Source organism: Rhamphochromis sp. 'chilingali' (genome assembly GCF_963969265.1).
Source record: "Rhamphochromis sp. 'chilingali' genome assembly, chromosome: 16".
NCBI classification, from domain to species: Eukaryota; Metazoa; Chordata; class Actinopteri; order Cichliformes; family Cichlidae; genus Rhamphochromis; species Rhamphochromis sp. 'chilingali'.
In genome coordinates, this window is record NC_137943.1 from 7921977 (window position 1) to 7943764 (window position 21788).

Consider the following 21788-nt stretch of genomic DNA (forward strand, 5'->3'; position numbering starts at 1 on the left):
GAAGAGACTCCTGCAATCTGGTCTTTAACTCTGACGTCATTAGCCGTGTCCGGGTCCAAACTCCGCTTCTGGTCCCAAAGTCAAACGAACACTGCGGCATCACTGAGAGTTACAAACTGTCTAAGGCTACGTTCACATTGCAGGCGAAAGCGCATCAAATCAGATTTTTTTGACCCTATGCAACCCATATCCGATCATGGTATGACAGTGTGAACGGCACAAATCCGATATTTTCAAATCCGATCACATACTTTCGTATGTGGTACTGAATCCGATACATATCCAATGTTTTAGAAAGCAACTGCTGTTTGAATGGTCAGGTCGCATTAAATCCGTCTTTTACGTCACTGACACAAGACAGATGCTAATTATCAGCGCCGGAGAAGACATCGCGAATGATAATTAATAAGGATTAGGATAATTATTAGGTTATTTACATTATTATGTAAATGACAAAATAACTTAAAGCAAAAATTGGGAAACATAAAGTCCGAAGTTTTTATATTAAGGGCCATCAGTCAAACAATATTGTTTGGTCTGGGTCTAAACAGAGCGAGTTGTGTGTGACGTCTTCTTTTGCGCATGTGGGCCGCTTTGAGCGTTCACACTAGAGCGCGTTTGCTGTTGCATTTTATTTGTAGTGTGAACAAGCAGACAAAAAAATCGGAATTGAGCATTAACACCTGCAGTGTGAACGTAGCCTAACAATTAACAACTAACTGTGTAATTAAGGTTAACATCAGAATTTATGAAATTTAGCTGGGAGTTAGCGCGCTAGTTTCCATCTAAAGATAACACACCATGTTCTGACTGAGGAATTTCTGAAAAATTAAAATGTACAGCTCTTCTATCACTTCCAAAATAAATAAAGACAGAAAACTAAACGGTAGTAACGTTTGTAGGGTTATTGAAGTTGGGCTAGCTGGTATATAATGATGTGCTATGTGGTGGTGGGCTACAGAGCTATGGTTAGCATAATATAAACACATTAGCACAGTGAAGCTGGAGAATGAACGCTAACTTTTTTCCACTCAATAAAAGTTAACGTGACGGCTCCAGATGTTTAGGGACAAATGCAATCGCATGGTATGATGCTGTAAATGGACCAAACTTCAAACTGAGATAATCCATCCACATTATGAGGTTAGTCATTAATATACTGCTGCATGGGCTGGGCTGTAGTTACATCGTAAGGTTTTAAAAACTGAGCTTTAAAATGAATAGTGGTAATAAAAACCAAGAGAGGTCGACGGTGATCACTGACTTTTTTAGGGGATTGTGTTAAATAGAATAAGATACAAAGCATTAAAGCATGTTAAAAACACAACAGCCTTAATAAACGCAGAGTAGTTTGGACCCAGATGCAGGTTTCATACGTCATCACTTAATAACCGGATAGTAGTATGTGTACTACTGTGGATTAGATGTTAAGCGGTTGTCTGCTGGGATGGCCTGACTGGGCATCTGTAAAACAATGGAACAGCTTGAATGTCTGTCTTTGGTAAAGTATTTGGGATCATACTGAACCACGACCAGTTTTCATGGTCACATATAAAGTTAAGGTAGTTTACCAGCTGTCAACATTAACGTTTTCAATATCAAATCTGAGGAAGCATCAATTACCCAGAAATCTGCTTTTGTTGCACACAGGTAAGGATTTCCTTGAGCATGCATGAATATACCTGTTTAACAGTCTTCTGCATTATTACTCAGTCTAAAACATTTTTTAATGCTACACATATCTTATACAGCAGTGTATGTGCAAAGGCTTCAAGAACAGAATTTTCTATTACTTTACAAATAATATGTTTCAATTTAACATCCAGTTTCAGAGCTTTATAATCAGTCATTTCAGTTGGCAGCAATCCTTTATTATGCTGGCAAAATGATGGATTCTTCCATCCGGCATTGTGGGTAATATTTTAACACTTGGGCTGATTTTCTCTTCCAAATAACTTTTTTTATTTTCACATTTTTCCATCAGATCCTTCTACTGCTGCTTGTGTTGCTTGCCCTTTAAGGCTTCTTCTATCAGTAAAAAGAATGAAGCGCACTGTGCTGGTGCCTTGAAGGCTCGGGGGTTGCTCTACCTGCTTCTGCGTGCCTGAGTCACCATGACCTTGTCTTTACACATAGCTAATACCCAGCTGAGAGACGTCTGACTGACAGGTGAGCTCTCTGAAGCTCTGAAGCCTCAGACAAACACACAGATTGACGTGCAAACAAGCGGATGCGCACATATACTAAGCCAACAGGTGAATGGACAGGCACAAAGAAAAAAAACTATGTAAGCACACACAGGAGGAGCCATGAGACAAATTCTGGCACAGAGGGAGATAAACGGCATAAGCCCGAGGAGGGGACTGATTGCTCCAGACACAGTATACGAGAAGAATAACGGGAGGGTGGGGGTTGTGGCAAAGCTGACAGGGATGCTGGACGGTCATACAGATGCACAGATGGGCAAAATGACTGACAGGCAGGCAGACCGATATTTGCTATGCAAGCCACCCTGACATGAATATCTGAGCAGAAAGCACAGAGAGGATGTAAAAGAAAAACAAACAGAATTTTGACATTTAAAAAAATAAATCACAGACACCTACATAACCTTCAACAGAACAAAGCCTGGATGTTTCAGATGTGGAGACAGTGATATTTGGTTTGGAGATAGAGGAGTTATGTCACAAATGTGATCAGAGCCCTCTGAGGGAGAGGAGAGGGAATACAGAGTGTGGTGACGGGACTCTCTTTCAGATGTTCTTCTTGTTCAAATATTCAATAAAGGACAGAAAACACTGTGAGACACAGGCCCGGGATAAGAATCGTTCACTGTTACTCGTGTAGATACGCAGCTTTGCGGACAGTAGACAGACCCAAGGCTTTGTGTGCATCTGCAAGTTTCTCGGTTGGTGTTACAGGCACCGTCTGCCTCGGAGATCTCAGGTGTGGTGGACGAAAGGGAGAGAAACAAGGAGGTCAGGAGGGTTGCCACAGGCACCAAGCCAAGTGTATTCAAGTGGAAGACCATTCCCCGACGGACGAGATGAAACCACATGGAAAATGGGAAACTGTGGCCTTGATGCCATCCGTTTGTGCCCGAGCAGCATGCACAGATGCTACCCCGCACGCTCAGATATTCGCACATCTACCAGACACAAACAAATTAGAGAAACCACCACAGGCGAAGTCGAGCGAGCAAAAGTGCAACCCACATGTCGACAAGCATCGTAATGCTCCACCGTGTTCCTCCCCCACCTCACCCCTACAAACGCCACTGTCTCCTCTTGGCTACTGCCCCGGGTCTTGGCAACAGACAGGAGAGGATAGAGGAGCAGTTGGGTTACACGGACCTCCTGCCTCCCCTCTCCTCTCATCTGCTGTGATAACCCTCCATTAATCCCACACGGTGTATTTTAACCCCTCGTCGTGCGCGCTTGCTGAGCTCTGGAGCATCTCCCTCCTGAAATTCCCCGCAGAGGCCATCAGAAGCAATTAGGCAGGATGAAAGCCAGCTCCAGAGCAGGGCCATCAGTTCACAGGCTCAGAGTGGAGATTATGAAGACTCAGGTGAGAAGAAAGACAAGCAAACAAACAAATTAAATTTAGAGTCTCGCATTATTGTGATATCAAATGCAGATTGAGGGGAGGGATAGAAAATTAGAAGTGGAGTAAGTCAGACACATCTTTGTGTGTGTGTCTGCTTTTTGTTTTTTCCTTAACTGATTTTTTTCAGAGAGCTTTCCTTTATTTACAGGAACAAGACAGGCTGCAACAACAATCTAAAGGTTAGGATAAAGAAGTAGATAATAAAAGGGTTTATATCTGTCTGACAATAGATAATGGGCCTTGAAATAAGATATATTTATGAGTGGAAAGGGGATATGAAGAAAAACAAAGCATGCTGCAATTCCGAGAGGTGAGAAAAACACTTTAATGTTTTATGTTCTGCGACAGCAGTGGCACGGCTTACTGTGGAAGAGACACTGTATAAATATACCTGAGCAGTTTTACAAGGTTGAGTTGAAGAACAACAATACGCAGCAGATGCTGTAGTAAATATCCACAACAAGCATCAGTCCCCCGGTAGACCCTCCCAAAAGCAATAAGAAACCCACGTGTGAATAGGTAGATGGCGGGTGTTGTAGTTAGAAGCACTGCCAGGATTAGAGGCAAAGGCAGTGGAATGACTCGGCTTATTCTGATATGTTTTAAGATGAGAAAAAAAAAAGAACAAAGTACCAAAGCTGGCTTGACACAGCAAGAAATTTTAGATTCTGTTAAAGACTGTGATAAACTGTGAAGGAAAAGTACCCAATTAGACAGCTACAGTTTGAGTTGTGTCTATCGAGGCTGCTGTTGGTGGAGTAATTGGTATCTTTGGGTCTCCTGTGATAGGATTGTACCTGTGTAATAGCTACATGTCAGTGTAAAACAGTGAGCCCCAACAGATGCAAAAACTCTGATTCTGAGGGACTGACATCAAAATTGTGTTTTTACTTTCACTGATACAGATTTGCTGTTTGTGGGTTTTTTTTTCCTACTTCTTATCCAGCTTTGGCCACTTTTCAGCAGAAGCAAGAAAAACAGGAGGACGTTTGCAAACAGGCTCTTTTTGTCACTGCAAATATCCCGACTTGTCAGAGCAGCAGAAACACAGGTGGAACTAATCACATTAATGATGGCTCTGTTCCACTGAAGTGTCCCAGTAAGTTACTGGCAGCGAGTCAGCACGCACAATATCAGCGCCCTGGAACTGGCACGCCTGAATGGTTATTAATGTTATTAGTCACACCTGTGCTTCCCCTGCTTTGACATGTCAGAATATTGGCCTACAGAACCCTTCTCGCAGTGGGCTCTTTAAAGTGTCACACACAGCCACCGCTGCTAACTTTAATGACAGCTGCATGCCACTTGGGTGTTCCAGGGCTCTGCGGTTGTGCGTGTTGGCTCTCTCGTGGTATACTGATGTGTCTAAATAGGACAGAGATATTAATTATGTTATTACTTTTACCTGTGCTGCATCTCTCAGGATCAGCCAATATCATTCGCTATCCTCATGCAGTCATGTAATACCATAAGCTGTATATAAAAGATGGAGGTGGCTGCCATCACATCACCCACTGGGTAGTGAGAATCAGAATCAGAGAGTTTTTGACATTGTCATCTTGGTGTTTTGAACCCAGTGAGGACCGCAGTACTGTAGTAATGGCAGTAAGTCACAAAACGAGCTTAATGTTGTGTAAATGGTAATTGGCCTGCATTTTCCTAATTCCTGAAACCAGCAACTGATCCCATAAATGATCCAATAAATGACCAAGAGCCATTAGTTTTCCATAGACTTCTAAATAGCAAGAAATTTGTTTGCAACCAGAGAAGCTGACCCTGCTGGCAATTAAAAAGAATGCCTTTATTACCTTGGGGTAATAAGATGGGGACTAGGTCTGCAATAACTCATACTCAGTTGCCATCTTCAAAGCAACTTCGGTGCACGCCAGTAGTCTGCTATCAATTTGCGACGAATTTGTCATGGTCTGCGGTGGGTGGCTGGAATTTCCATAAGGCTCCTGAACTGACCTGGGATCCGCCCCTGGGCAGGGCCAACTCCAGCTCCTGCACACCTGGAGCCTATTGCAGGCAATCAAGCCAGAGGGATTTAAACCACACGTTGATGGTCATTCACTGCCAGTTCGTCATCAACACATGTTGGTAACAGGCCTTATACTTCAAGTTCTTGCTGTGAGCTATCTTGTTAACACGACTCTCTTGTGCTGCAGTTGCTGTATTCACCTTGGCTCACGCTCCACCTCCGGACTCAGGATACCAAGCAATCATTCTGAAAATCTCTCTGTGCCTCACCTGCCTGCCCTCCTGCCATCACACTCCATCTGAAGCCCCGGATCTCAGGCCAGCCTTTCCACGCCACTCAGCCTCCCCTGGATTCTCATCACCCCCCTCTCAACACTCCATGTCCCCTACTGCAAGTAAGAATTGCTACTCTTACGGTGTGTTCACACAGAACGCGATGGACGCGAATAGAGCGTCAGGTTTACATGTAAAGTCAATGGAAAGGCGCGATGACGCGCGATTGCGGGTCCCGCGAAAATTCGGAAGCAGATTTGCGTCGCGAAAACGCCAAAACGCGTGAAACGCGCGTCAGTGTAGCGCGTCTGGCGCGTTTGACTCGCGAATAAAACCACGCGCGTGAGTTTTTGTGTTGCATTTTGTGCATACGCGCGTTTCGCGTCTACCGCTCGAGTTGGAAAAATCTGAACTCCAGCGTCAAATCGCGCCGCGACAACCAATCAGGAGCCTGGTGACGTGGCTGTTACCTAGGTCAAAGGGGCAGATCCAGCCAAAGCCTTTCATACTTCAATGGAGGGGAAGGCTAATCAATGCGGTAGCAAACAACTCGGAGCTGTACAACACCAGCTGCTTTCAGTACCGAGACAGGAATAAAAAGGACCGAGCTTGGAGGAAGATATGTGAAGAGATCGGGCAACCTGGTAAGTTCATTCATTTCTCTTTTGAAAGTTTTCACTGACCTGGGGAAGCCGCACAAAAGCTAGCAAGCCACCGCTATTTTCCCACTGACGTACAAATACCGTTCTGCTTTTATGCATGTTATCATTTAGGAATATATTTTATTGTTTATTAATAAACAGCACACAGTGGTCCCGCTGTTCATCCGTCACTGCTTTGCTTTTTCGCTGATTTTTTTTTTTTATTGCACAGTACAGCATTGCATTCTGCAGCCTGATTGACAAATCTCCTGCGCTTGCCAAATTTATCACGTTTGGTTTTGATAACCATCGCGTCCAATAGAAAAAAACAGCACAAAAACACCCATAACTATGAGCCTCATTCGGAAATAGACACCTGCACCGCGAGGGAAAAAGGCGCACGAAAGTGGCGGGCAGATGAAGACAAACCGCGGCATAATAATACTTTTACGTTTTGCAATCTACAAAGGTTTGCACTTTGAGAATCAATTGTGAGAACTGTGACCAGGGGCTAGTTATTCTGAGAACCCCTGCAATAAATGAGGGACCACTGTCTACTCTACGATTATTATATCGAACCTGTTAACATTTAATACTGTATTGATAGAACCAACTGATTCTGCAGCAGAGCATCCCCGGTCCCTGAGCTCCTGCTGCTGCACCCACAGATATGTACAGCAAGCACTGATACCTTTTTAGTCGGTGGGATTCCCTTGTGATCACCTTTACTAAATATCTACAACCAATCTGATTATATCCTGTTATTGTTTTTTTTCAATGTTGAAATTAAAATCTAGTAGCAGCCTTCTCATTTCTTTGTGTTTTGTGCTGTTTTACAGGCCCACAGAGGAGGACGGCTCCGAGGCAGATGAGGGACGGGTCCCAGGACGGTCCATCGGCGGTGGAGCTGGCCATCCTGGAGTCCCTGAAGAGGCCACACCAGTCTCCAATGGAGCATTTCCTCCTCAGCCTTGTTCCTGCTCTGGAGGAGCAGCTGGTCCTTTTTATTCCTGTCTCTCTGTAAATTCTTATATTTTATATATTTATGTTTAATGTTTTTCTGTTTGAGACTTTTAATATTATTTCAAATAAATGTTTATAATGACTAATGTCTCAGTTCTACTACACAGCAAATGTTGGCACACGACTTGACACATGTAGAATTTATTTCATATTATACTAATGACAAAATATACTGATACAGTGGGATGCAGAAGTTTGGGCAACCTTGTTAATAGACATTATTTTCCTGTATAAATTGTTGTTACAATAAAAAATGTCAGTTAAATATCATACAGGAGACACACACAGTGATATTTGAGAAGTGAAAAGAAGTTTACTGGATTTACAGAAAGTGTGCAATAATTGTTTAAACAAAATCAAGCAGGTGCATCAATTTGGGCACCACAAAAAAGAAATGAAATGAATATTTAGTGTATATCAATGTGTGTGTCTCCTATATGATATATGGGGTGCCTTTGTCTGGATGTGCTTCCCATCCAGAGCTGCACAGCACAGAGGAAAGTTCCAGCGCTCCTGGAGTCCCTCTGTGATGGACCGCCAGTCTCCAGGTGAAGGCACAGCCATGAAGTCGTCCACTAGACAGTCCCAGATGGACGTCGCTGCCTTGGGGGTGATCTGGCTCACCGTGGACACACCGACTCTGAAACTGAACGCGATGGTCCTGAAGGAGTCCCCGGTGACAAGGAACCTGGACAAAATTGTTCAAAATCAGTATTATGTGTACTGCAGTTACAAAATACATTATTCAAATTCCAAAATACTTTTGTGATGTCAGATTTAAATCACAAAACATGAATCTTACATAAAACCTTTTGTAATTATAAGGATAATTACAAAATGTATATTAGATAATATCTAAAACAGTTGTGTTTTGTTTTAACTTTAACATATCATAATTTGATTGGTAGCAACTTTTGCCACTACAGTGAGCCAATCACTCATAATTCCTAAACATGTCAATCAGGTAGGAATGAAGTAAGACATTAATAGAAATAAAGAGTTGTGTGTTGACATGTAGCCCTTTCCTTGCTTAAATCATTAATATTTTTGAAAAATTAATCTGTGATAAGACAGCTTATCAAGATAGAACCATGTAACTAGAGATGAACCAAACTGTTCACAGTTTTATCTAACTCTGTTTTAATAAAGGCTGTGACCCCTGCTATAGAGTCTGACAGCTGCAGGGATTATATACAAACATTCAACTATCCCAGAATTAAACCAGGTCTAAATAAAAAGGAGTGAGTATCACTACAAAGGTTAACTCAGTGGTCCTAATGCTACAGTTTGATATCAGCAAACACCGAGCGCATACATTGATGTGACACCACAGCCATGCTATCATTCAAACACTGATAACAGCATAAATCGAATTAAATCGGGACTTGATGAGACCTTCTGAGTATCACTAGAAATATTATAAAGAGTCGTCTCTGTACCACAGTTTGCTTTCAGTAAACACCGACAGCATTCACTGTTAGCATAGCACATCCATGTTAGCAGTGTATAACTGGATGGATTAGCATATTAGCACAGATATCAATAAAGGACTACCGTATTAAATAGTTTTACTAACCTCAGGCAGACGGACAGGCGCTCTGCAGGTGGGATTGAGCGTCTGTAGTTGGTGTCTAGGCGGGCAATGCTGGGAGCGACGAGGGAAAGCAGGTCCTCAAACTGGCCGACGGTGATAGCGCTGGAATCGGCCGTCATCCAGGCGCAGCTCCTGGAGCAAGTGGTGAAACTCACCAAACTGCTCATGCCTCTGGAGGACCTGATGGACCCAGGTACGGCGAGGACGTCTTTTACGCTGCTGCTCTGCTCTCCACAGTACATAGAGAAGGGAGACTCTCTCTTCAAGCGCTAGCTCGATAGCTGCCATCTTGCAAAGATACCGGTCTGGCACAACTCCCTCCCACATTCCTCCCACATTTCCGGTTCACGCGCGATGGATTTTTCTTGGACACGCGTTGAGACGCGAATGTACACGCGTCAAATTAGGGGCGTTTGGGGCGTTTTATTCGTGTCCATCGCGTTCGGTGTGAACACACCGTTACAACTGGCCACTTCAGAGCTGCCTCCACTACCTCCCTAACTCCTCTATCTTCTCTCTTCAGTGTGACTGTTCCCTGCTCAGCTCCACTCCGCATCTCAGGCCTCATTCCCTAGCCCTAGCCACGTTCCCCAGGCCACGCCTCGTCAAACTCCACGTCTTATTGTTTTTTTTGTCTTTGCTACGTTTTCTTTTTTGCACTTAAACCTAATAAATTGTTACATCATCTGCTGTCTCTGCTCTGGGTTTCTGCACCTGAGTCCTGTTCAGTACAGGCCACTCGGCCCCGTGACAGAATTGGGTTCAGTTGGCAACTATATGCACATTTTGTTGGTGATAATATGATGATTATATACGCAGTAATTCACATTAAATAGAAATTCATTTGTGCATGCACTTGTGCATTGAAAAAGAAACTCAAAAATTGTTGCTGCAAGGCCGCAGTTACAGCTGCAAAATGATATAAGTCCTCAGAAACCATGCAATATAGAAAACATTGCAATGTAACCAGAATACAACGAGTTGGCAACCAGTTGAGTCTAGTGTCCTAGCGACTAGATGAGTGGTGAACATGGGTGCAAACTGACTGATTGATTGCAGCTGGTTAGCAATCTGTCTACATTTCTAAATTAGACAGCAGTTATTTGGAAACGATGGCAATCTGTGCGAGAGTGACTACAGTCTGGACCAGTCCATCCCCAACTGTTCGGAGACAGGTTGCTGCCCTTCAAACTGCCCTTTAAGCATGTATACTTTTTGAGGTACTTGTTCTTTTCCAGTTTATTGACTTTTCTCTTCATAGAGTTTTAAAGATATAGAAACTTTGACTTAATATCCAGAGTTATGTATCTCAAATTTTCAACTTAAGAAATTTGAAATTTTCAGATATTGAAATTGACATAATGCCAAAAAATATTTTTCTTATTTCCTTTCTCCTTTTTTTGCCACTGGCAAAACTAAGCTTCCATACTGTTGAATCACTTAATTTAACTTTTTTTGTATTCATAGTTGTTGTTGTTTGCAGCTGTGACAAAATTTCTACATTTTGGGGATAACATAGTAAAGTCTATTTCTCTATATGAGCAACAGCATTGGGCCTCACCGTTTAACCTTTTAATTCAGGTGCCACAGGTTCATAAAGCAAGCACCTAGTCTTGCTGTCCAACTTTAGGAACATTTGTCATGCTAGAGAATCAAACTGACATATCTTAGGCATTGAACATTTTTGCACAACAATGAATCACACTGAGGGTAAAACTATTTCTTAACATTCATCAGATTTTTGTGTAAATACGTATGTGCCATGTGTTTTGTGCCAATTCTGTTCTAACAAAGCACTGAGTTTGCACTGCTTTCGCACTGAAAGAATAAATTATGTATAACGACAGTTATCTGTTTGCATAAATTAAATTTGGTTGATTTTTCTTTTCAGCGTGCTGCAGAGGGACACAAAAGAATCTGCTCACAGCTGGCGAAGAAGCAGAAAACAAGTCAGAGATCATGCAGAGACCTCTGAGAGATTCACGCTAAACAAACTGTTAAAGTTGCTTTCTCCTTTAGCTAACTGTCAGTAGTGAAGCTACAGACTGTTGGTTTTCCATTATAACTGTAAAAGCAGGATAGTGTAGAACAGGGATAGCCGGCTGCCTGCTTTCCATCCAGACATCCACTAATTAGCAGTCTGTCAGGTAGAAGGGAAGAACTCATCAGCACTGTCACCCGCTGAAGCGATGCTTTGGAATGAAAATCCACAGTCTTGGCTCTCCACGGCGTATTGTTGGCCTCTCCCGCTATTGAACATATCTGTGTGTTATCTCCTTGCAAGTCTCTTTTAAAGTCACCTTGGTCTGGAGTATAAACATTTAAGTTGTCAACAGCACAGACAATGTTTAGTCAGATAGTAGTGGCATATAAAGCAAAAGAAAAAGGGCCAAATTATGCAGCGAGTGAAGGCTGAACAGTGCTTACATTGATTTCTCAAAGTCCCATTTTCACAGAGCTGTTATTTTTGAAGAAAACAGCTGCAGATAATTACATTAATCAATCTAGGCCTGATTGCATTTTTATGATTAGCGTCTCTCACCTAAACCCGGCTTACATGTTGTCCCTTATTTACATGCACCTGTTCTTTAAACAGCAGTGTGGAGCCGGCCTCGTCGCGTGCCATATTGCACATTTTGTAGCCTTTAATGAGAAAGAAGTACGAGCAATGTTGCCACAGGAGAGACAAAGGAGTGGCTGATTATGTAATAAAGCCATCATTTGAAGAATTAAAGCACACTATGAAATGGGGCTTTTAATAAGCAATGTGCACAGGCTGTCACTGTGAGAGTGTAGTACGTGAAATAGTGTCTTATCTAAAACCTCACTGCACGGACATTTTTCTGTCCAGCAGAGCTACCATTCAGATGGCTGCTTTATTTCTTATGGGACAGTCTGTTCTCTCAACCTTTGTTCATCCGTCATCAGGTGTACTAGAGGGAACATGACCCTGATAAATAGTTGACTCTCTGGGTAGTTCACACACACAACTCTGTTTCCTAAAAAGAAAATATGAAATGTCATTTATAAATCAGCTAAACCCTATATTTATTAGTATAAGTGAAGAAATTGTATTTACTCAGGTTATTTTTTAAATATATGCTAATTTTGAATGCCAGCAGCACAGTTCTAAAACACTGGGCAGGTGCAATGCTTACAACTGTATTGCATCAACTCTTCTTTTCACCCACACTCTGCAAACATTTGGGAACCGAGGAGGCCCAGTGCTGGTGTTTCAAAAGCAAAATAACAAACCAACCTCTGCCATTCTTGTTTACAGTACCTGAACTCAGCATCTTAACTTCCCAGGACTTCTCTTGCAGGATTTTTGTTATGTGTTTTGTTTTATAATGCTCCAAATGTTCTCAGAGGGTGAGAGGTCTGGACTTCAGATAGGCCAGTTTAGCATCCAGTCTCTTTTGGGCTTGTGAAGTATGTAAAATCTGACTTGGTAAAGAGCTTGTTGAAATAACCAAGACCTTCCCCGAAAAGGTTGAGTCGGTTGCTTAGGTGAGGTATGAGGTTTTAGCTGCACCGCCTCAAAACGCAATAGTACAGCAAAGTGTAAAAATGATGGATGTGTGATCCTCGGCCACAGCCCCTCCCAAAAGAGAAAGCTACGTTCTTGTCAGCGCAACAGATTTGGTGGTTGTTTTACTTCCTAATTCTTTAATAGTTTGGATTGAAATCAAACTCTCCATGGAGGTGCACGGTTTGGAAGCTGCCGTTGCTGAGAATGTTGGAAAATGTACATCTCTCTGGAGTTACATCTACAGAGGTCATGCACAGGAAAACAGCCAGAAAGTAATTAAGTTGAGTCATTTACAAAATAATAATGGTGCAAATGTTTTCCTGATCAGTTTATGAAAACATTTGCTCCCCTCTGAAATCTGTTACATTTGTTCTGATAAAGAAGCATGTTCTTTTGTTTGGGCTTTTAAAACCAATTATAATCCTACAAATATTCTCCATGTTAATTGAACCAGTTTGTATTACACGAGTTTACAGAAACCGGGAAGTTTGTTGTGTTTGCGTGAAACCTTTTGCAGTTTCATGGGGAAGAGTGTCAAGTTTGATGAACGTGATGTTAAAGGTGATGTTACTGAAGGCAGAGTTGGTGTGAAAGGGACTCTTAATGCTTCAGCATACCAAGATATTTCGGACAATTTTGTGTTTCCAACTTTGTGGGAACAGTTTGGGGATGGCCCCATCCTGTGTGCAAAGGAAGGTCCATAAAGTCATGCATGAGAGAGTTTGGTGTGGAAGAACTTGACTGGCCTGCACAGAGTCCAGACCAGAAATCGAGTGGAGCCAGGCCTTCTCGTCCAACATTAGCATGTCTGACCTCACAAATACACTTCTAGAATGGTCAAAAATTCCCATAAACATGCTCCTTTCCGACATCATATTAAACCCTATGGATTAAGAATGGGATGTCACTCAAGTTCATATAGTTCATAGGAATACATTTGGCAATACAGTGCAGCTCGACATGAGAATATTGTGATCTGAGCTGTGAAACTATGCTAAACAATCTTGGCAAGTTTATGGTCAAGCTACAACTACGACCATTCATGGAGTAACATTACATTCACATGACTGTGCAGTCAGGTAGGGAAACCTCAAGAGCGAAGGTGCAAGGAAGAAATGGGACAAAGCCTTAGCTTGCACCATTTTCCTCTCAGCAAAATGCAGTGGTGCCAGTGAGAGCGAGACTGAAGGCAAACCAGATTCTGCACTGCAGGTAATTCCCAATGTGTGAAAAATGCTCCATTAGAGATGAATAATGGAAGGTGGTTGTGGTTAAGTCTGCGTGCGGCGCTCACAGTCATAGTCCCAAGATCAAAGGGAAGTGTCACACCTGAACTCTGGTTCGGTGTAAAAGACACAAGCAGGCTAAATATACACTTTGTCTAGCTGCACACACTCTTTCACACATCTGATTCCCACCCCCTCCCTGTTCCTCCCATCATCTCCGGGTGTTTGCTCTATCTTCTTCTTCCATCCACAACATTTACATGTGGGAGAGTACTTGTTAAATAAGAAATACTTCAGTGTGCAAATGTCTCTGTGACCTATATGATAATATCAAGAGGTCATGCGGCTGAGTAGCAGGTGCCACGCTGTCATTGTGGCCGGGGAGAAAGAGCAAGAGAGACTGCTGTTACTGCTGAGTGCCGCTGCATGCGGAGGCTGCAGAGGAACCATTGGAGAGGCACCGGGGAGAGAGTGCACCATTCAAGTGAATCATCAGGGCCATCAGTGTAATGAGACTAGATCGGTCTTTAACAGAGAAAAAGAAAGAAAGAAAGAAAGAAAGAAAGAAAGAAAGAAAGAAAGAAAGTAAGTAAGGGGGGAAAGAAGGGCAAGGGGAGGAGAGGGAGAAGGAGAGAGAAGGAGGGCACATGGGGAAAGTAGAAAGAAGGAGGAGAGGGTTAATGGTGAAAGCAGTGGGGTGGAAAAAAGGGAGAAAAGGGAGAGGGAGGAAGACAGAATATAGCATGGGAGGATAAGGGGAAAAGTTGCTGATAGAGGCATAGGCTGTAAATGGATTTAGGGCTATGGCAAAGAGCTGGGGATGCTTGAGGAGAGACGGTAGCTAAGCAAATAAACATTATTGTGTGTGTGTGTGTGTGTGTGTGTTTTCGCCATGGCGCTTACATGAAAACATCAGACGCTGAGTAGCACAGAGGAGGCCAACTGCTGGGTGCTTCAACAGTTAGGTACTCAAGCCGTCACACAAAAGGGTAACAAGAAGAGAAGATTAAGAAAACAGAAGCAGTTAGCCAAAGAAAGGGCAATTTACCTTCATTTTCATTTTACCACATCTAGGGGCAATATTTATCGGTGAGGACGTCTCTAATGGTAATATGTTGTTCATAGTTGGGCCCTGATATTTAATTAAACTGCCATTTCCATGATTTAGTCCATTAGCTTCTCATTCTCATAACGCCATCAATTCTGTCATTTCCACCACACTGACAACCTGGGCTATTGTTTGCGATCAGAGAAGCTGAACTTCCAAGAGGTCATTACTCATTTCTGGCATTCGTCTCAGCTCCGGAAGAGAAAGCCATAAATTATTTCTCTCACACAAAAATCCCCGTGCCAGAGCTGTGTGTCAATCACTTTCAGAGTCACTCCCGGGGCCCTTCGCATCAGTTCCATCACGTCCGGCCCAGCAGATCATTTATCAGTGGGCGATCGTCCGTTTGGACGGGTACCCTCTGTTATTACCCTCATGTCCTGGGCCCCCAGCTGAATTACAATTGCAAAGTCGGTGAAGAGCCAGGAAGCTGAAAGGGCTGAGCCAGGGTAACGAGCTCTGGGGTGGGTAATTAATGCTTCCATTTCCCCATTGGGTTTCTAGTAGGGAGCAAGGTGGCATCGATCAGAGCAGGATCAGGCCGGAGGGGAAGTGGCGACAGGCTGAAGGCACTGCGGGGAGGATTAAGTCAAAATGTAGAACAGAAAAAAGAGGATGGATGGATGAAGAGGTGGAGAAGAATGAGAGGAGAATAAGAAGGGAAGGCAGGGGCTTCAAGCCTGGCAAAGTTGTTCCTCTTGAGATGGGTCTTCCGCTGGGGCTGGCTATTCTGTCAAAAAGCCTGCAGCTCTGAATGACACTTCAAACCCATAAAACACACACACTGTAGTTTTGTTCTCCATCAGAATTGTAAAGCAGAAACGTTTTCCAGAGTGAAAAAAGAATGTGCAACCCAAAGCTGCATTTCATACAACTTACTATAAGCAGCATGGTGCCGCAATGTTGTCTCTACCATCTTTCTGTGTGGAGTTTGCATGCTTCGCCTATGTCTGCATCGCTTCTCTGCAGGTACTCTGCTCCAAAGACATGCAGATAGTGAGGTTAGGCTGGTTGGCGATTCTAACTTGCCCGTAGGTATGAATGTGAGTGTGAATCAGACGCAATCCTCAATTGGATCAGTGGTAGAAAAAAAGTGGATGGATGGATGGATTTGGACACTGTACTTGTTAATGATTTATACATGGAAGAGCCACAATTCAAACTCTCAGCAAGTAAAGATTACAGGAGCAAATTATAGCATTTCAACCACTTTACAAGGTCAGTCAATAGGAAAACACAGCAGCAGTAATGGTGCGTCACCTTAACAAATGTAAGAACTGAAGCACCACTGAAATAGCAAGAAGCTACGAAAAAAAACCCCACTGATACTGTGAAACAGCAGAATCCGCAATTCACTTCTCTTGCCCTGAGGGACGTATAGTCACCATGTATTAAAGGACGTAGTGCAATAATAAAACAAAGAGAGAGAGAGAAAAAAAGCCAGAAGCCACATGGGAGTAAGTGGAGTGACCGTGGCAGCCACCATTGCTCTTAATGCCAAGTCTTTAGCTGTAGTCTCCCTGACCCTGTCTCTCTTTGCCTGGAAGGCGAGGCCTGGTGCTGTTGACGATAAAACAAACAGACAGGTCCCATTTATACAGTCAGGTGTCATGACAAGGGATAAACAGCCGACCGCTTCGGGCCTCTCGAGGCACAGTCTGCACTAATGGTAGGGGGCTATAATCCTCCTCATCTTCACCATCACCCTCGTCGTCATCATCATCAAGAGCAGCAATAGCGGTGTTGGCAGAAGCTCCTAAGTGCCTGCTGGGAAGCGAACAAGTACTGACACAGATTGGACAGAACTCAAGAGCTCCACTGTTTACTTTGCCGGGCTGCTTTCATTCATGTCACTGAATTAATCGAGTCAAGAAAAAAACAGAAGAAGAAGAAAAGAAATTGCCAAAAACATTGCTAGAGAAAAAAAAAGAAGAAGAGGGGTTGGAGGGTTGGGGGGCGAAGAAGAAGAAGGAGGAAAAAAAAGAACCATCTCGAGGAGAGCGAGGCAGCCATGGCAAGCATGCGGCGGGAATGACAAGAGTGCGGCTGTCATTGCAAGGGATGAAAAACAGCACCTCTCAAACGAGGCGAGGCAGTGGCTGCCTCTTGGGCCAGCAAGGGAAAGGGATGCGCAGAGCCCACAAACACAATTATCTTCATGCCAGCTTTGTTGTTTGTCAGAATTGGCATGCATTTAAGGACTTGGGTGTACTGATTATATGACACCCGGAGAGCCTTCGGGGTGGACAAGAGGAAGCCAGCCGGGAGTCATTACCCAAGCCAAATAGACTTCTCATTTGTTTTTTCCATCAGGGTGAAGCATCAACAGGAATAAACAATGGCTGCGAGATACTCAATCACTAAAGGCGTGCACTCTTACAGCGGGTGTTTTTTCTTTTGAAGATCCAATTACTAAGCTTTACTGAGCGTCAAAGCATAGGAAATAACGTCTCGTACAGGAGGTGTCTGTGGTGATCTCCCCTCAGGACTGCGTTCAGATGCGATCTGGTGTCTGGAAGTGAAATCATATATGGCCACCTGACAGATGGCATAATGTGGGCACAGGGGTTATTTTTCTGACAGTGTGAAAATCATAGTCCTGGCATCCTTCAATATCGCCAGCTGGTCCTTTTCATAGCATTCAGTCTAATTTAGGCAAAAATAAGAAGAAAAAAATCTATTTTCTTAATTTTGTCATGCCTTCCCAGAGTGTCACCATCTTTTCCTGAGCGTAAAGCTTTGTGAAAATATTCTGAAAGCTGGTACAGATAATAGCAGCTATTCTGAAAATACCTGTTGACAACCCGTAATCTTTGTGCCAGACAGAGATGACTTTCTACAGTGGCACCGCATGCTGCCTGCCTTCTGCTGGTCCAGTGCCAAGGTCACACACAGACAGGGTGGATCAGTACAAACATAGTAAAAAACCACAAGAGGCTAGAGGTGTTTCCTCCATACAGGACAAGTCAGGGCAAAGGGCAGATAGAAACATGCTCCCCGCTAACCACGTTTATGGACCTAAAGCTGTAAACAAAATGGCACACACAAAAAGGATTCAGCATGTTTCCAGTGACCTAGGTCATATGTGGTCAGTAATATATCTATAGATAACCCGCCAATTTGTTAGGTACACTTGTTCAACTGCTCATTCATGTAAATGTCTAATCGGCCAATCGCCTTACAGAAATTCAGAGTATTCAGGCACGTAGACGTGATCGACACAGCTGAAGCTCAAATCGAGCGTCAGAATTTCAACATAGCATGGTTGTTGGCGCTAGGCAGGCTAGTCTAAGTAATTTAAAAACTGCTGATGTGCTGGGATTTTCCTGCACTATCTCTGGAGTTTACAGAGAATGGTCCAAAAAAGTGAAAATATCTAGTGAGCAGCGGTTCTCTGGGAGAAAATACCTTGTTGATGCCACAGGTCAGAGGAGAATGAAGAACGGCCAAACTGCTTCTAGCTGAAGTCAACAATATTTCAAATAACCACTCACTGCACCCAAGGCATGCAGAGGAGCAGCTAAGAATGAGAAACTGAGACTGCAATTCATACAGACTTGCTAAAATTTGACAGTACAAGATTGGCAAAACGCCTGATCCTATGAGTCTCATTTTTGGACGTTCAGATGGTAGGGTCAGAATTTGGTGAAACAGCATGAAAGGACGGATCTAAACTTATCGATGATTCAGGCTGGTGGTGATGTATTAATGTGGGGTCCATTTTCTTGGCACATTTTGGGGTCCTTAGGACTTACTGAGCATCATTTAAATGCCACAGCCAGTCAAACTGGTTTCTTGAACTTGACAGTGAGTTCACTGTACTGAAGTGGCCTTCACAATCACCAGATCTCAATCTAACGGAGCATCTTTGGGATTTGGTGAGATTGCCATTTTGCATGTGCAGCTGACAAATCTGCAGCAACTGTGTGATGCAATCACGTCAATATGGACCAAGGTCTCTGAGGAATGCTTCCAGCATCTTGTTCAATCTGTGCCATGAAGAATTACGACAGCTCTGAAAGGAAACAGGAATCCAGCCCATACAAGCAAGGCGTTCCTAATAAAGTGACCACGAGCATATATTTCGGACAGTCTCTTTTTAGAGCATTCATTATGTTGCAGTCACGTATACGCACATTAGTCTGCGTGGCCAAACTAGCTGCTCTGTCAGTGAGGATTAGACCAAAAAGAAAATCCAAGTGTGAACGGGAACGTTTTGTTTAAGGTACCAGTGAGACAATGAAATATGATCCACAAAGTCCTGTGTGAGTAATACATTCATGCATTTTGAAGGGTAATGAGTGACGGCAGTTCATAAAGTACGATAGTTACAACTGTTTTATACTTTGTCATGTCACTTAGGAGGTAATCTGAAATACAGCATCCACGCTTTAAAGTTTAGGTGCCAAACAAAAGGCCCGGGGGCCAGAATTGGCCTGGCAAAGCAATCTAGTCCCATTTGAATGCAGTGTGTATTCACTCCACACTATCAGTTGTACACATGGATATACTCTCTATGTAATCTTACACTTTAAGAGTCATGGTGAAAGATTTCTTTCATTTACTGAAATACTGAGCAGTATTTCTTTATCGTGTAGAAAAAACCGAGACACACTGTTGAAATCGTACTTCTTTATCCTATATTAAGATGTCTTGAGAATTAAATGTATAATTCAACTTCTTTACACTGACAGAAAGAAGAGTTTCACTGGTCCGGCCCACTGAGATTAACGTAGGCTGTATGTGGCCCGTGACGTAAAATGACTTCGACAACCCTGCTTTAAAAGAACCATATTTGAAGTTTTGGATTTCACTAGAGTATCTTTGCTTGATTTACAGTTTTTTCTTCAATTCTAATTCAAATACATACAATATATTTATTTTATATTCGCCTTCTCTGCAGCACCTTGGTTTATCATCTGTCTGAAAGAAGCCATTTTATTTCCGTGATCCTTTGAGGCTGTGGCGTTGCTTGTGTCTGACATGACTATATAAAGAAATGTGTCCCTAGCTGACATCAGGTTGAGACACGAGTAGAAAAAACAAACATGGAAACCAAGTCTGAGCTTCAGACTGCCCTAAAGACAACAGATTACTTTTATATACCCTGACCGCATTATTTGCACATTTGGCCACATCTGTCACACCGACCCTCTGCATGTGCTCCTTCACCACATCCATGGATCTTCTCTGTGGTCTTCCTCCTGTACCCGTGCCTCATCCATACTCAACATTCTTTCCAGTATATCCTCTCTCCCTCCTCTACACACGTCCAAACCATCTCGGCCTTCCTTCTCTGACTTTGTACCCAAACCCTCTCACAAACTCATTTCTAATCTTGTCCCGGTCCCTCGTAGCAAAAATCAGAACATCTTCAGCTCTGCCGCACCCAGTACAGCCTCCTGTCTTTTTGTCAATGCCAAAGTCTCCAAACCATGCACCACAGCAGGTCTCACTAGCACCTTGTAAACCAGCCTCCGCCTCCACCCTCCCTGGACTCTCATCTTCACCTCTCTTGTGCACTGTCTATGGCAGGGCTGCCCAATCCCAGTCCTCGAGAGCTACTATCCTGCAGCTTTTAGATGCATCCCTACTCCAACACAGCTGAATCAAATGAATGGCTTGTTATCAGGCCTTTGCCAAACACGATGGCATGCTGAAGAGGTAATCAAACCATTTGATTCAGCTGTGTTGGAGTAGGGATGCATCTAAAAGCTGCAGGACGGTAGCTCTCGAGGACCGGGATTGGGCACCCCTGGTCTATGGCTTAGGATTTCTGACCCCAGTTCTTTAAACTCATCTAATCTCACTACCTCCACTCTCGCTCTCATTCAGACACATGTATTCTGCCTTGTTTCTACTGACTTTCATCCCTTCTTTCTTCAGTGCATACCTCCACCACTCCTCCACATGTTCCATACTCTCACTAGTCTACAGATCACGGTGTCGTCTGTGAACATCATAATGCGCAGATACTTGCACTTATTTGACTAAAAGATGAATCTCAGGCCCAGTGACACTATAAAAACCAAAGTCAGCAATCTAAGATGCTAATTATTATCAGGCATACTTACTGAGTTCACGAGATAAGTTAAGAATGTTGATAAGCCTTTTTAAAAGAGCTAATCTGATTTTGCAGATATTTTCTCCTAAAGCAGTTATTGGACAAATTTCAGTTCTCAACTCACGATGGTCCTTGAAATCATTAAAGTGATTATAATTAACCCAGAGAGCAATCCGCTGTTGTTTTTTCACTGCTAATATTCACTGTGTGGCATTGGATAAAGAGCGGGATCATCCAAGGATCCTTCCTGCAGGAACCATGAATTCATTCCGAGCCCAGGTTACGTGCTTATCGGATTGTTCCAATTTTGGTAAATGTAAAAGAATTTTATTTAAAACACACCGACAGCTTTTATCACAAATCTGTAACCCTAAAGAACAAAAGAGTGCCAATATCCCTACATCTTTTTATTCCTTTATATTTATATCATAATACGAATGTCTTACAATTTCCCCTCCTTTTACACAAAGGTATGACAGAGATAGCGATCAGTGGTCGGGGCGGTGCAATTATTCTTTTCAAATTCACGGTCACGATCTGTAACCATTGTTGGAAACTTGGGTGTCATTCTTTGATTACACCCTAAGGTTACATCTATGATTTTTCAATTTATTTTTTTCCACATACTCCTCAAACTGTTCCTGTTATCCCCGCTTGACAAGACTGCTATTGTAAGACTAGGTAGCTGTAGGCAAATCTCAAAAAATATACTTCATCCACCATGGCAAAGTGTTTTTT

The 21788-nt window shown here is 43.0% G+C and overlaps 1 protein-coding gene and 1 long non-coding RNA gene across 2 annotated transcripts; one reads left to right on the forward strand and one right to left on the reverse strand.

The window, feature by feature from the left end:
- The first annotated feature begins 5672 nt into the window (after nt 1-5672).
- Nucleotides 5673-7552, forward strand: LOC308383428. Its single transcript, XR_013969145.1, has 3 exons — nt 5673-5705; nt 5778-6506; nt 7343-7552. It is a non-coding gene; the product is annotated as an uncharacterized lncRNA (long non-coding RNA).
- A 201-nt stretch (nt 7553-7753) lies between these two features.
- Nucleotides 7754-9582, reverse strand: LOC308383427 (uncharacterized protein). The gene is made up of 2 exons (XM_080861380.1): nt 9103-9582; nt 7754-8214 (listed from the first exon to the last, which is right to left on the reverse strand). Exons 1-2 carry the CDS (start codon nt 9360-9362, stop codon nt 7944-7946), a joined length of 531 nt encoding a protein of 176 aa, XP_080717506.1. The 5' UTR covers nt 9363-9582; the 3' UTR covers nt 7754-7943.
- Nucleotides 9583-21788: the final 12206 nt, after the last annotated feature.